The sequence below is a fragment of the Porites lutea genome, chromosome 5 (assembly GCF_958299795.1).
Source record: "Porites lutea chromosome 5, jaPorLute2.1, whole genome shotgun sequence".
Taxonomy (NCBI): Eukaryota; Metazoa; Cnidaria; class Anthozoa; order Scleractinia; family Poritidae; genus Porites; species Porites lutea.
In genome coordinates this window covers 42,723,283-42,739,889 of record NC_133205.1, presented here as the reverse complement: position 1 = coordinate 42,739,889, position 16,607 = coordinate 42,723,283, and the positions used below count along the sequence as shown (strand labels likewise).

The 16,607-nt window shown below is 39.9% G+C and overlaps 1 protein-coding gene and 1 long non-coding RNA gene across 2 annotated transcripts; both read left to right on the top strand.

Moving 5' to 3' along the window:
- The first annotated feature begins 507 nt into the window (after positions 1–507).
- On the top strand, positions 508–16,595 carry LOC140938480 (uncharacterized). Its single transcript, XM_073387956.1, has 2 exons — positions 508–621; positions 12,622–16,595. The coding sequence occupies exon 2, from the start codon at positions 12,624–12,626 to the stop codon at positions 15,285–15,287; it is 2,664 nt and encodes an 887-aa protein (XP_073244057.1). The 5' UTR covers positions 508–621; positions 12,622–12,623; the 3' UTR covers positions 15,288–16,595.
- Positions 2,068–7,124, top strand: LOC140938477 (uncharacterized). The gene is made up of 3 exons (XR_012165539.1): positions 2,068–2,601; positions 4,755–4,796; positions 5,612–7,124. It is a non-coding gene; the product is annotated as an uncharacterized lncRNA (long non-coding RNA).
- Positions 16,596–16,607: the final 12 nt, after the last annotated feature.

Here is a 16,607-nt window from a genome sequence, read left to right as displayed (position 1 = left end):
TCTTTCCGTTTACGCCCATTCGGAAATAGTCCACTCCAGGCCCTGGTTGTTCAAACGTTGTATAGCGCTCGCTATCCACCAGATAAATCACTTTCCAGCGGATAATTATTTGGGAAAACAATCGCACTATCCACTGGAGATTTATCCACCGGATAGCGCTCTCAACCCCTTGAACAACTGGGGCCAGGGACCCGTTTCTCGAAAGTCCCGATAATTAACGGGCCCGGTAAGCTGTCGCCGTTTGCATTAAAGATCGAGGTTTCAATAGTTTTGCATCTAGCATGATAAAACCATCACTTAGTGAAACAAAATGGAGTAGAGTGCTAGCTGGGACCCGCGCTCTTATTCTTTATATTTCGATATGAATATTTGATTTCGGGCCCGAAACGTTACCGGGACTTTCGAGAAACGGGCCCCAGGTCTGCTTACATGGGAATTCTGCTGGGCTTGGTTGACACAGAGAAACTGTTTCCCAGACCTCTCTCGTGCGTGTGTATTGTTGGCGCGCAATCGATCGAGTAGTTTTCCGAGAAATTGAGAGCCACGAAATTGATTTCTTCGAACCGCAAGATCGTCATTCGTATTTCGTTTACACCTTACCTCGATTGAAAAAGCTTTCAGGTGAGTATTTGAGCTTTATTTTTAGTGGTTTAACTAGTATCTTCTGTTAAGAATCACGAATCAGTCAACGTAGTACTTGTGTGGGTTGATTCAACTCATTTGCCTTTAATCTAAATCGCGTCAATTTGTGTAAATGGCTATGCGGGATGTGGACCAGTTAATATGGTTAATCCTTAAAAAAAAGATAAACTAAACTTAGAAAGCCTTTTACAAACCAGAAAGCGCTTTCTCGAAAAGATTCATGATGTCCTTTGGAAACTCGTTCCACGTGGTATCAATCCTCGGAGCTGGAGTTACAGAAGAGGATGATTTTTTTATATGGATGCAAAGTTAGTTTATTTAAAGGGTTTTTATCGAGTTTTGGATCAACAGGAAATCTGCATCCCAACAGAGAAGCTAATATATAAGCTTCACATAGACAAGAACCGTCAGTGGCGTAAAGACTGTCAGATGTAATATGACTCGTGACCGATGGGAAAAATCCTAGCTGTTGCGCTTTCAGCAATGAGCAATGAATTTGGTGAATTAAAATAAGATGCTAAAAAGCTCTAAAACGTTTCAAATATTTCAGCGTACTCGTAATCTAATTGCCATTCCTCTGATTTCCCCATATTTCGATAATGGGAGCGTTGAAATACACTACTGATCGGCTGGGGGAGGAGTGTCCTCTAAACATCTGTGAAGGGGTGTTATTTGTCTCACTATTTCCTTTGTGCAACCAGAATTTAAAGTTTTCCCTTCCTTATTCCTAGCATGACCGAAAATTCGATGCCTCATTTTAGACATATGCATGAGCATGATAGCCCAGCTTCTCCCAAACTTCTTGTATTAGTGTCAACACTTGAGAAAAGCTTAATCCCATGAGTACAAGAGAAGAGTAAAGCATAATACTTTACGTTATCTAAAACCCATACCCAATTCCAGATCAAAACCATACCCTGGTTGTTTCAACAATCTATATCCGATCTCAGACCAAAACAGCTCAAAATTCATAATTTTTTTGCACCCCTTGCACTGTGTGTGGTCCTTCCGCCCCCCAGCTCTACCACTACCCACTACCACCCACCACAACAGAGATACCCATGAAGCACGGCAGACAATTACTTGGAAGCCATTATGCGCTGATGAATTGGAAACTTCGCCACCCCCCCCCCCCCCTAGCAAACCCTGGGTATTTGACCATCACTTGTGCCGGGGGGGGTAGGGAATTTGATCATTTGCCTAGGTGGGGTGTGGAATTTGAACTGCCAACGTCAAGTTTTATAACTTCTCTGGAGGATCCGAGTCTGACAACGTGGTTTAATATATGCGATCCTTCGCTTAGTGAGATGGGAGGGGCCAGAGAGCCCCCTTATTTTTAGACCAAACTTCACGAAACTGTATTTTTCAAATTCCCAATCTCCAAAACATTGCTTCTTTGGAAAGGCATTAAACCACTACCAGGAGGGAGGGGCCGTCTCTAGGGTAAACATTGGTTCACTGATCACTGCCAGTGTGACGTCACGTCATACATCGGTGATTTTCAAAATGGCGGGCAAATTTCTTGTTCGTTACGTTGCAAAGGATGTCAATTTTCTGAATGTTTGGATTCATCTTTTGCCTTCTTCAATAAGGCAGAGCTTTTGAAAAATAACATGGAAATATTCACCATAAGGTTCAGTCGGAAAAAGTTTCAAAAGCCTCACATGAGGCAAAGAAAGGTACCGCGAAGTGTCTGTAAATTGGCACAGTTTGTATGATCGTTTATCGCTTTCGGGCAACGTGTGAGGTGGTGTGGCAATATCCTGATCTCAGAATAGGAGGATTGGTATATGATACATTGAGCTTAATGTACGCCGAGTTTCAGCGAGCCCAAGTGCGTAGTTCTTCTCATCAATCCCTTTAAAGTCGATGGAATGAAAAAATGTGGAGACGACATAAATGTAATCTGCTTACATCAAGTCACTACCTGCTGCAACAGGCTGGCAGTAGAGATCAGTGGTAAGTTTTGAAATTTACTCGTTTACTTCTAACAACAGGAGACTTATATGCATGTTTTGTGCATGAATTAACATCAGGAAAACGTAATTTTTTGAATGGCAAATAGATAGCTCCTGAAATACATGCAGGTTATAAATTTCCTTGCAAGTCTTTCATTTCTGAGGACAGAAGAAGTTCGGTTTGTAGGGAGGCAGATGACTCAAAAAATTGTAGTGTGGTTGGTTTCCCCCCTGATATCCTGGCTCGTTGTAATGAAAAGTAATTTTCCACATCATCCTGACACATTGTTTTAGGTATAATGTGTATTTCTGGATGGTGCATCTGCACATACTGGATAACGCCCAGAAAAGCCCGAATAGTTCTTTTGAGATCTTTATACGTTATTCTTGGTATAAATTGCTTCCAGTGCTCTTTTAAACTGATGGTTGATTGCAAACTATTTTGTTTCACCTCCTTGTACCAGGTGTCAAACCACATCATAATAGATATCAATTGTTTATAGCTTTCAGGATCAACTTCTGTATTGTTGTTAAAGATTTGAAACAATTTGTGGCATTGCTTGAGGTATGTCCGGGTTCCAACTGTATCATCCGGTGGTAATGGTCCCTTTAGGATGTCTAATGCCACATCAAGAGAACACACAGTAACAGCTCTCTTAACACTCATTTTTGTTCGGGGTGTTAATTTTATATGTTTCCAGTTCAACTTTGTCATACGCCGTTGAGCAACAGGTATCAAATGGTTAACTGTTACATTTTTTCCCTGTACTTGAAGATGACCATCAGGATTAACTAAAAAATTTCTTAGTTTTTTAATCATATGGGGGTAATCAGAAAGCCACCAAATTGGTTTGTTGTCATTGAATGGATTGTAAGTCACCCAATTCTGTGCCCCACTCCTACTAAAGAAAGCATGAGAGTATGTTGAGCCATCAGAAACACCATAGAGAACCTCTATTTTTTTCCCACTGTCTAATTGAAGACCACCTATTGACTCACAGACTTGCCAAACTAGGGTAGAAAGAATTCTGTGATTGATTTTGTGTAAGGGAAAGGAAGCAACTGGCCAAGAAAAGTCCCCTTCTAATGATGAAAAAAAGAACTGACAAACAAGTTTGGCCTTTTTTGATGACTGAGATTCTTTAACATCAAGTAATGGAGCTTCAGAACTGGAATCATATTCCTGTTCAGATGCACTAGAAAACTGGGAATCTGATGACTCAGAGGAACTGTCACTGTCATCTTCTTCATCATCATTGAGATTTTCAGGTGCTGTGGTGAATTCAGGACTGATATTTAAGTCCTCAAATCCAACCAATTCTCCCGTCCGTTTACACAGTACAATCCCTTCCTTTATTACCATTTCATCCCAGTGAATACCTCCAATACCCTTACAACCTCTTCTGGTCATTTCTTGAACCATGAGTGTTAAATTATCCTGGGAGATTGGGCTTGTTGTACTTGTTGCCTGCCGATATTGTTTGATGGTTTCCCAGGACGGAATTGGAAGAATGCTTCGGACTACCTCATAACCTTTTTTGTGACATTTGCTTGCTATCATGCAGCTCCACTTTATCACAAGAGGGTTATATCTCATACCTTTAGGGTGGGGCTTTTGCTTATTTTTGGTAAGTTTTCCTTGCTTTGCAAATTCCTCCTCCTGTTTCTTCAGTGAGGTTAAAGTGTCAGTAAGTAGAGCATAGAGAACAGAATTTTCAACAAGCCAATGATTTTCAATGGCAATATCCATTAGTTTAGCAAGGTCAGATGATTTGGGTTGAAAATTTTTGGGTGCTTTCACATTTTTTTGTTTCTCTTTTAGGTACAAACTGTAATATCGTTTTGCTTTTTTTTGGCTTTGGGCAACCACTTTGTGTAGATTTTTTGCTCTGGCTATGAGTTCAGCACGTGAAAGAGTACTGAGTTTAGTGTGTGAGTCATAGGCTGTTTTAGACTCAAATGATTCAGATGAAGGTTTTGTTTTCCAACGAAAGCAAGATCGTAAAATATCTTGACATTTGTGGCATCTGGTTTTTGAATGGACAGGTAGTTTGTAGGTGCAATTTAAGCTGCTAATGCACTTGACAATCTCTCCATCTACATTTGCTCCTTTTCCATCCACAAAGTATAAATTTGTTTCCCTTTTTCTTTCAGCTATATCAACAAGGGCTGGATCATATATACCTGGACAAACCGGTAAGTTTTCAATAGTTTTAAGCATAACACCCAAAGCAGAGTTTAATATGTTTTCTTGAAAAATATTGTGTGGTAGTTCCCCATGGTCAATTTTGTTACCCAAGAATTCTACTGTAAATGGACTAAAATCCTTTGAAGGAAATGTTTTTATTTCGGAAGGAAAAAAAAGGGTTAACTCCTTCCACTTCGTTATTACACCACCTTTTCCACTATTTGGAAGAGAAAAAGTAACCTTCATGGTATTATCTGTAGTGTGCTGAGTAAATGACAGTGTCCATGGAAAAATACATGAAATAACTCCTTGAAAAACTGTATAAACTGGCAGAGGTGATGACTGTACTTCACTGTCATTTCCTGCATCTACTGGTTCTTTTGGAGCAGTTTGTGTCATTATTTCATTCAACACATCTGTAAAAATACCTGCTTTACAGTTTAAAGCATCAGACACAGCAAATTCTCTATCCAAGACCATTTTTTCTGATAGCACAGTGGCTTGTCCTTTAGTTGGATTAATAGTTGTTTCTTCAAAAAACTCATGCTTGTTGCTGTCATTATCGGTCGTTATTGTGGAAATTGAACAACCTTGTTTTTGGTGGAAGATGTTTTGAGCTTCTTTGTACTCATGCTCTATTTTAATGGATTTTAAATAGAAAGGCTGACATGACATACATATGTAGTCTGGAAAAGTTCCATCACAAGGATCTACACTATACAAGTCATTATGTAAATCAGTCTTATTGCCAGTTCTTTCATCCAAAAAATTGCATCCCACTGAAAACGTATTTTTAAAAATATTTATGTGGTGTTTCTTGCAGGGAACATCACTACTCAGGCAAACCTTGTTGCCACATTGTGAACAAGTCACTATACATGGTGTAACTTTCAGGATGCCCAGCTGGGCATCGCTGCGTGATCTAGTGGAGCTTTTCCCCTTAGGAGGCTTATGCCCTCTTGCTGATAAACTGCCGTAATGTTTATCACATACCCTAAGATCTTTGAGATTTTCAGGTGTAACATCATCAGGGGCACATTTCAGTTCATACCGCCCAACCATACTATCAAATTTTCTTGATCCTGCCTCATTCTCACATCCCTTCAGACAGCATTGTACACCTCCCATCAATCGGCCATGCATAAAAACTGTTCCTCTTATTTCTTCCAAAAGTAAAAAATCAAATAAAGGCTTTCCACAGCATGACAACCAGTACAAATCACTTGTTATTCTGAATTTAGTATTTATTTGAGATCTTAGATCTTTTATTGTGGCATATGGTGCAAAAGTCAGGGTGTGTGGCTTGCCTGTTATATCTACAATTTGAATTGTTGTTATTAACCTTTTAGATCTTATCAACATGCTAAAAAGGAAACCAGGGTGGTGTAATTCAAGCAGTCTGGCACAGGGATAACTTAAAAGTACACCAAATGAGAGATATAAAATTGGAAAAAGGAGTGGCATTTCTGTACAGGATCTGGAACTGGCATCAAAGGTCTCCCCAAATATAATAATAGTAACAACATATAAACCCACAAAGAATGAAAATGGTAGTGCAGAAATTATCAGCAAAAAAGCAGCAGTTGCCAAGTAAACAGGATATTGAAGTTCACAGTTTAAAGAACAATTTTTTGTAATACTAAGGTTCAGTAAAAAGCCATGAGAAACAAAAAGGCACACGGTCATTAGACAGGAGAAAAAAAGCTGTGATTTTAATCTCCAGAAATATTGTACCAGTGAAAAGTTGAATTGGGGCTTTACATGTAACAAAATTTTGTAAACTGGATCAAGCAAAGATAGAAATAATTTCAAGGTAATAACAGCAGGGAATAGAAGTATTTCTAACAAACAATTTAAAGTTGATCTATACTTAATCATTTGCTTTAAAGACACCATGCACAATACTTTCCTGTAAAACAAAAACGTCAGTGTAAAAAGAATGGTGGTTAAGGCTAAAAGGGAAACAAGAAAGTTTGAGAGGTTGAAGTTTTGAATTACCTTCCCTTTGAAGTGGATAATAAAAAAGGACAAAACAGAGGAGACCAACATTTTTACTACATGCAAAGTTTTACTTTGTAACTCAAAGGAGTGAGGGATTTGTGTCTCCAAAAAAGATGGGGGCTTTGAAGGGATGTAGAGGGCACATGGAAGGTTTGAAAGGCCTGGGAAAGATATTGCAACCATTGCAAAAACAATATGGACACGCACAACAGCCATCACAAGATACACAATCTTATGATTGTGAGGACTAAAAAGCCAAGCAATGTCAAAATATAAATCATACAACAAGAAGCCCATTGTCAAATATATACACAATAAAATATTTTTATTCATCATGATGTTTTCTTCTTCTAAAGTAAATAATTATAGATATATATTATATAAATATGATCTTACTTTATTAATTTTCACACTAAGTAATTTTTCCTTTTTAAAATAATATAACTTCTTAAATTAAGCTATGTACTTTTTATTTAAAATATTTTTTTTCTGTCTCTTTTGTATGTCTTTAATATTATTATTATTGTTTTTTTCTCAAGTAATAGTCACACTAAATTAATTAAAAGAATAATCTTTTTAAAAGGCAAATACAGAAGCCAACAACACTGCTAACAAGCAACAACAACAATGACACAGGCAAGTAAAATACGGGGAAAAAGCCAACAAAAAACTGCAGACAAATGCAAATAGCAAATTTTACCAACAATAACAAAACAGAATAAAACAACCAACAGCAGTAAATTTTCAAAGCAGTAAAGGCCAGCAATTACTTTGATCAAAACAGAGGGGCACCAGATTAACCAGCAAACCTTAGGCACAAGCAGTAAACAAACAAGCAAACTTAACACACAATGACAGCGTTAAAGTCTGCAAAATTTACCCCAGACAGTCAAGAAGCCAAGAAACCACACGCGATTCAACACGGTATCTTCACATTCAAAAGGATTGATGAGCAAAATGGCTCGTTACATCAACACAAATCAACTATCGTATCAAACTTCTGTTATTAATGAATTAAACCTCCTCTTCTGAGGAGATTCGGTTGGCAATTTAAAGAGAAAACGGCTGACGTTTAGGGTGGATTTATCTAGTTCCGACTTCAAAATGGCGCCCACGCCACTGACCCGAAGTGGATTGGAGTAGAATTTAACACAAACGTGCGGACAAAACAAACACAGCTTTTACACACAAACAATATAAGCAACAAAGCTTGCACACTTACGACAAATTGTTTTACCAACGCTGAACAAAAGCCTGTATTAGCCCTTTCTTTGTTTAACTTCGATGGCTTCTCCACGCTAAACTGATCAAGCGACGCGAAGCTCTGACTCGTTGCTATGTGACGTCACACTGTCATGATGACTCGGTCACAGACAAATACCCGAAAACAATAGAGACGCCTCCTCCCTCCTGACCACTACATTGGGCTAAAGTGGCTAATGTGATAGAAATTTGAACAGAACCTGCGGGGGATGTTGGAAGTTGTGAATGATCGGCGACTATTCTTTTGCCTTGTGATCATTTGCCTTATATTTTAGCGTTTTCTATATTATTCACACATTTTTTCTCAATCTGCATGTATTTTTCGTGTTGTGCTTTTTAACATCATATCCCTTAAAGCATGTGAAAGGCTTTGAACTGGAAGCAGAACACGTACGTTTTTGAATATTCAACCAGAGAGTGCTTTTTAATCCAATTCTTGGCTTTCAAGTGCATTTGTTCAGTTGAGGTTTAGCCTGCGAATAAAGCGAAGAGCGAGGATCGCAGGCTAGTTCCGGTTTTACTTCCTATTTAACGCTTCAACGCTCCGACCGCATAAGTTTATCATGCCCAGTAAATTTTATTGCAAGTTGTGGTTCGACTAGTGCATGGCTGGTAGTAGTACATTATTGAATGTACCGCGCAATGTGCGTGTTTGGAGCAAAAGTAAAATTGACTTTCTAAATCCTGATGTTGGAAGGGAGTTTAAAATGCACTGATGACTTCTTATGAGAAAGAATTTTACCATTTAAGTTCAAGAGTTGTCGGCCGTGTACCCCTGCACGATGCTGCTCGTGGCACAGTAAGTGGGATTCCCATGAAAGCCAAGGTTTTTTGAGAACACACCTGTCGAGAAGGGATTGAGCTGAAATCCCTGGTGACAATATTTTACATGGTAGCACAAACGCATCGGCTGTGTTTTGCCTCAAGAAGAGTCAGTACATGTAAATCAGTTAAGTTCTGGTTAGTGTGAAAACGCCTTTTTAAAAAGGGAGGAACACGCTTTACTCAGTGCAGAATGTTTACACCATCCTTATTTCCTTTGCATAGTGAAGTTAAAGCTGCGCTCTTAAAGCTGTCATCACAATAGTACATTTAACCCTTTAAGCCCTAATTGTACTCAGCATCAAATTTCTCCTTGTAATTTCAATGCTTTGTATAACACAGCACCGCCGTAGCCAGTATGAGGCGAACCGAGGCACTCGCCTCGGATAAATTTTACCAAATACTGTCGATTTTTATTTTTTTTATCAGACTGATAATATTAGAAGATTTCATACGGCTGATTTCGTACAACGGACCGTGTGTTCGCCTCGGTTGTAGTTTCTTCCTGGCTACGGCCCTGCACAGTGGTCATGAGAATTACGGACATGATCACACAAGATGAATTTAATTGATATTTCATCAACTTCTCCCCACTACTTCTGTGGGAAATAAATTAGGGGAACAAATGAGAATTCAGTTTTTGATCGTAGGGTTTAAAGGGTTAACGCATCTGTATCGTTGTTGGTCAGACAGGAACAAGAAATACGAGATGTTGACCTTTATCGTTCAGTATCTAGTTGGACCTTGCAGCGCCTGTTTTGTTCCCACGCTTTTTCTAAAATAATCCGAATAAAACAAAGGAAAGAAAACGAAAGCGGAATTTTTTAATTGTATAATCAAACTAGTCAATGGTGACTGGCTAAACGTGTTCTTCAGTGTTGTAAACACATCTTATTAGTAATGGAAAGGTTGTCACCTTTTTAATTTATTTTTTGCGGAAAATGTACTTTTCAACTCACTCTTTCTACAAACAATTGGATTTGCAATGATAGGATGCTTGAGCCTGGTCGCCATCTTCCAAGCAACTACAGAAAGATCCCCTAAGTGGCAAAACTACTTTCATGGCAAATAATTTTTCAAGTAAAAATTATTTCACATTCCAGTTGCTAGATATGATAATTATTTCATTTCAAATTATTTCACAAGTACTACAGATAATTCCGAAACAATACCTCGAGTTCCGCTTGAAACCGCATGACTCGGGTTTCTTTTTTTCTCAGAAATCACGTGATTACGCTTAAGGGTACTCTGTGACGCCGCATGCCTCATTGCGTTACTTCTGTTTTTTTTTAAGTGTGTGTGTGTGTAGCAAAAAGTTAAAAATTGTTTCATGCAGGGTACTTAGTGCAACAATGTATCACTCGCTGCCACTGTTTAATTTTAGAGGTTTATTTTTGTTTAGTTTATATATAATTTTTAACTCCCAGGTTAAACTAACCTTGCCCCCAGATTCCACTCCTGCTTCTTTATGTTAATATTTACTTCAAATGAACTTGTGCGCACTGTTGCAGTCCGGTCATTTTCCGAGAAATCAATTGAAAAGGGAATTAATTTCTTCGAAACACAATACTGGTGCCACATTTCATTTCGGCCTAGCACTTTTGTCGCCAAAACTATCAGGTAAGTTTTTAGCTTTAGTTACAGTCAGTTTGCTCCAGTTTACTTTGAATATCTGTAGGGGATCACCCAACTCCCCAGCTAAGTGATCGGACTTGCGCGCGGTTATCTTCAGTCGCTTTATCGATAACTAATTTGTTGAAACATTGCGTACACGTATTGCGGTCCCCCTTTCCTTTTCCAGAGTTGGCTTCAGTTGGGGCTTGCCTGGGCCTAAACGTCTTTTAAATCAACAATGAAGGGGAAGGGGTGAAATGTAGATTGTTAGATGGGTACGGACGGTAAATTTCAACGCACTGTAGAGAGAAAGTAGAAAAAGGTTTGTGCTTGTTCATCGTGTTAGATGGCAGCTGATCTACTCCTCAGTGAGTGAATTGACCACTTGATGAGACAGACGATTATGAAAGCTCTCTTAATTTATTATTTCTTAAAGAAAAAAGCGAATACATAAACTTCAAACAAGGTTTGTAAAAGTTTACTGTCTTAAATCGCTGTCGAGTTTTACAAGCATTACATTTGTTTTAGCACTGCACATGACGCTTCCGATGTCGCTCTTGTTCTCCCCATAAAAGGTGATACCCCTTTCGTTTTTCTCATACACTGTCAACACTGATAATTTTAAGTGGCCAAGAGTCGGTTAAGTAATAAGAAGTCGTGATTCTGGGCTTTTGCAGTCTGCGTTTTGCGATGTACATCATCTATTCAGTTCCGGTTTCACTTTTAAATGAACGTGTCATAGCTCCGCGAAAAACTCAAGCTCTCAATATTCAATCAATATATCTTCATCGGCCCTTGCTCGACCGGAAGTTGAGAAGTTTACAATGCCGTTACAATACAGTTTTCACTACGAAAATCACAGCAGCGACGATAGGATTATCACATTTTTTTGACACCTAGGTGGTTTAAAGACTTCTTTCACAAGAGTGAACCTCAGATTTTTGTTCTGAGAATTTAATCTGCAAAGCAGAGCAGTGGGCCAAAGAAAAATGGAAATTCTAATGTCGCGATAAAAGAACCCCTCGCCCAGAATCTAGCAGTGCAGGTTTTAAAATCAAATTATAGGCACTCCTGGTTGGGTAGATTAGTAGGAGCTTATTTAAGACCGTGCTTTGCTTTCAGATCATCGCCGTGGTTTCGGTATATAATGTTTAATCAGAACAGAAGTTTTTTCTTTCGTCATACGCCAGTGTCTCGTCACAATCAGTAAGAGTGACGCTAATGGCGGAAATTGCGCAGGTTTTCAAGATTGTGGTGAACAGTTTTCCTTCTAAAATGTCGGATTCAAAGGGTGTGGTGGGTAGAGCGAGTCGTTTGACCTTTCTCACGAGCTGACACTGGTTCCTTTTTAATCCCTGATCTTGCTAATTGTATAAATGTTTCTAAAACGAGCGGTTTCTTCTAGAAATGAAATCAGTGTGATTTGTCCACTGTTGGGCTCTACGTTTTTTTTAAGCGATTGCGAGATTGATCTTGAGTGGGCTTTTTTGTCTGGTTGGTTTAGAGCTCATTTCTAAGAGTGGTGTGAAAAAACTCATCAAATACAACACTGCAGCATTGCCCCTTCCTTCAAATTTCTCTAGTAGTTCACGGTCTTAAAGAATACTCAGTCCAGCGTAATTAGAACCGAGTTTGACAAGAAGTGACGCATAAAAAGAACAATTACGTTGCTATATCCAAACAAGTGCAAGTAAGAACGAGCGCGTTAAGAAATCTCCAACAGTTTTCTATTGTCTACTTGACAATTAGAAGGCAAGATCGAGATTTCGAATTTTTCGCGGATCAATCGATCCCTCTTTCAATTGTCATGGTGTCTATTCATAGCAACCAAAGAACAGTCTTATTTTTCTTTTAAGTTTGTGCAGTATGTGGCGCTCTAAGGACTTGAAAGTTATGGTCGCTGCCGCATTGGAATTTATCTAAAAAAATCCGCGTAGCAAGGCAGCAACTCTAACCGCCAGACTGGGTCAAAAACATCTTCATACTTAGGGGTTTTTGAACGTAAAGAGGAGAGTACGAGGCGCGTAACGATGGAGACTTTATGAGAGGATAGGCCTATTGAAAACTTGAACCTCAAAAGTTGTTATTTTTAGAGTTTTATACAATGTTTTTAAACTTTTGCTCTCTCTTCAGAAATGGAGTTGGAGTACTTCCCACCAGACCTACCCGCCTGTGCGCGGAAGGACCTAGGCGAAGGAGGATTGATGTACCAATTTAAAAAAGACGAGCATGCTCAACTGTTGTTGAAACACCTTGCGGCGATGCAAGCCAACGGAATATTGACAGACCTTACTGTACGCACCAAATCAAAAGATCATGAAGAACCGTTTCATTCCGTGCTTCTTGCCGCAAACAGCCCATTGATCAGACGCAGTCTTACAGGAAAACGTTTTGATTGCACGTCAGGAGTTATCTCACTTGACCTGACTCAACAGCAGCTTGAGGCCTTTCGCGATTTCGTGTATAAGTCCGAACTCCCCACAGACCAAGGAATGGTCAATGGCTTGCGACATTTTGCGTCGAGGTACGAGATGACTTACCTTGAAGAGCTGTGTCAAGAAAGAGAATTGGAACGTGAAGGCCATGAAAGAAAGACTGTTCTGTCTAAGCACCAGGAAGATGTGTTGTCTCAACTGCGTGACATGCGTGAGAAGAAGGAATTGACGACGACCTATTTGGAAGATTGCGACGGTAGCTTTGAGTTTGCAGTACACGGCCCACTTCTTGCAGCAGCGTCGCCAGTTTTTCAAGACATCTTCTCGGATGATCTGTTATCTCAAGAGGGCCAAAGGTATCGCCTGAAGGACGTCACGTGCAATACTCTAGGAGACCTTATAAATTTCATTTACACGGGGGAAGTCACAGTGGAAGAAGAAAATGTGGTCGATTTACTTCATGCAGCATGCGATTACGAGATTCCCACACTTGCCAGGGCCTGCTGTGATTGGCTGGAAGTGCAGTTAAGCTCTTTCAATGCAATCGGCGTTTGGTTGCTCGCGCGGGAACAGCAAAGTGAATACATCAGTGATCTTGAAGAGATCGCTAAGAGCTATATCATTACCAACTTCACCAGCGTGTGCAGACAAGATGAATTCCTAGAGCTTGAGTACGAAGACCTTGAGGAAATCATTCGGAATGACTATCTGGGTGTGCAGAACGAAGAAGAGGTGTTCGCTGCAGTTGTCAACTGGATAAAGGCAGACGAAGGTCGCTCATCTTTCTTTTGCGATTTACTGAATCGCGTTCGTCTGGAGTACGCTAGCTTTGAATTTCTTTGTGACATGGAGAAAGATCCCCATGTCGCTACCTGCTCGCAGTGTCTACAAGTTGTTCAGAGAGCCCAAGCAAAGAAGATTCAAGCCTCCAACCGTACCCCAGAAGGTACTCGATGGCATGATGATGATGAAGCTGATTTCAAGAGAAACCTGCTGTATGAATTTCTGGAGTCAACACGAGTTAATGATGATCATCTCAACCAAACGACTGAGGAGACCCCACCTAGGGAACCAAGGAAGAATAAAGAAAAAGATATGCGCCTGAAACAGAACAGACATGGACAGCTCAACAAAGATGGGTCACCTGATATGCGTTTTAAAGTTAACAGGAGGCACTTAAATCAGCGGAATTTGGATGGTACGCCAGACAGGCGCCATAAAGGCAACAAAGAATCCAACCGCTTAACGCAGAAAGATGCTTATGTTACTACCGAGGGTCCACTGACAAAAAATGGCAAACCGGACATGCGTTTCAAGGTAAACAAAGAAGCTTATGGCCAGTCATCTTCCCAGAAGAGCACGAAAACCCCGCACGGTGAAAGCAAGCGAAAGGGTGTTCCTCTTAAAAAGGATGGAACACCAGACATGAGGTACACTGTAAACAAGACACCAGAATCTGTGAACAGTGCTTTACCAGGCAACGGAGCTATTCCACTGAAACGAGATGGTACACCTGACATGCGCTTTGCGGTCAACAAGCCAGCGAGAAAACCTGCATCACCCGCACAGACCAGTTGCTCTCCAGTTACGTCATCCTCTTGCGAAGGGCCAGTGAAGAAGGATGGGACACCAGACATGAGGTTTGCTTCCAACAAGCAATCGGCCTCCTTAATGTCTTCACTGCCATCGTACAGCAGTTCAAGTGGTCCACTTAAGAACGATGGCACACCAGATATGAGATACGCAGCAAACAAGTCATCCTATGATAGTCCATCGTCGTCAGGGTTTTGGTCTGGTGGTTCATCCTACGGCACTAGGTCATTGGCCAGTCTGGGATCTCCTGGTCCGCTAAAGAGCAACGGTACTCCAGACATGAGATATGCTGCAAACAGATCTTCATATTCGAGTCCATCCTCGTACAGTGGATCAAGCTACAGTATCAGTTCTTCTTCAAGTGGAAGTAGTTTTGGAGCGGGTCCACTGAAAAGTGATGGCACTCCAGACATGAGGTATGCTGCAAACAGATCTTCATATTCGAGTCCATCCTCGTACAGTGGATCAAGCTACAGTATCAGTTCGTCTTCAAGTGGAAGTAGTTTTGGAGCAGGTCCACTGAAAAGTGATGGCACTCCAGACATGAGGTATGCTGCAAACAGATCCTCCTATGGTAGTTCGTCCTCGTTTGGTGGATCAAGCTACAGCTCCAGATCGTCTTCTAGTGGAAGTAGTTTTGGTGGATCCAGTTCGTGTGGGCCACTGAAAAGTAATGGTACTCCTGACATGAGGTATGCTTCAAACAGGTCCTCTTATGGTGGGTCAAGCTACAGCTCCAGATCATCTTCTAGATCATCTTCTAGGAAGTAGTTTTGGTGGATCCAGTTCGTGTGGGCCACTGAAAAGTAATGGTACTCCTAACATGAGGTTTAAAACCAATAGACGCTAGTATGTCAGTAATTAAATTGACAGTACCAAACCCCTTCACTTCTTGGTACAAGTTGTAGAGAACGTTCTGTTAATTCCATTCCATTCCAGAATGGACATAAACACTGTTACGTTTTCTTATTGTTTTTTTACTCAACATTATTTTTGCCTTTGTGTAAGTTAAGGTGGGGCTGTATATTTTTTCAAACCATTTTTTAGCCTGGAGTCATTCTTGAGTTATGGAACGGAAACTGGCGTGGTGACAAACGCACTGTCAACTGAGTTCGATACGTAGTTCTGTTTTTAAAATGGTGCTGCGGTTGTTGTTTCGGGTCATCTTGTAAACGAGAAGGTTTGAGTTTGTAAACATTATAAATGCACGGATAGAATCTAGTAAACTAGTTTCTCGCTGTAATTTCTGCAGTATGGTAAAAAGTTTCTTCTTTATAAAGCGGTTTCAAATAAGTTTCGTCGGTAATTTCGTGATGATTGATTGACTAGAGAACCTCGGGCCACTATTCTGTTCAGTCAGTTGAGTCAACCATTCGCATCCAACCCGAAGGATATTTATCTCTCTTAGCGGCGGGTTTTTGGTTTTGCCTCGAGAGCTTATAGATCAGTTGTTAATACGTACAGTGCTTCATGTGCGTGGTTAGCCAGAGGATTTATTTGGTTTAGTTTTCAACGCTCACCTGAAAACAGCTGTATCATGCTTTAATGTTAGTCTTGTATTAACCGCAACAAACAAGGTCTTTTTGTTATCCCAAGTATGAATTTTTGGCATACTTTTTTTATTTTTATTTTCATTACCCATTTTATCTTAGTGTTAAAGTTTTTGGCGTCATCAAGTCATAGTTCAGAAAACATTTGTTAGCAAGAGTTTGTCTTGTTTAATTTTTCTGTAGAAGTACGGTGTCAGTGCAAAAATCTTCCATTAATGTCGCTTAACCCTGTAGCCCCCGATATCGACAAACAAATTCTCCAGACTTATCTCCATATATTTCCTTTTCTGCAAAACAAAGTCGAGAGAATTTGTTAAAAGATCAAACGTTTTACCCTTTGGTGATCATTTTATTAATTCTGAAAGCGACCTTTTGTGTTATTTATGTATTGATATTCTATGAAGAAACTTCATGTTGTTGAATGTCATGGTTGTTGTTATTGATGACCGTGTTTTATGACAGCTTCGCAGTTTGTAGTAACGTCCATAGGGTAACACGACTTGAAAATAAAACATGTTTATTTTTTTAATCCCAGACTGCT

What these genes read in the sequence shown, in the direction of transcription:
- LOC140938480 (XM_073387956.1), top strand. Translation starts at nt 12,624, where the DNA reads ATGGAGTTGGAGTACTTCCCACCAGACCTACCCGCCTGTGCGCGGAAG.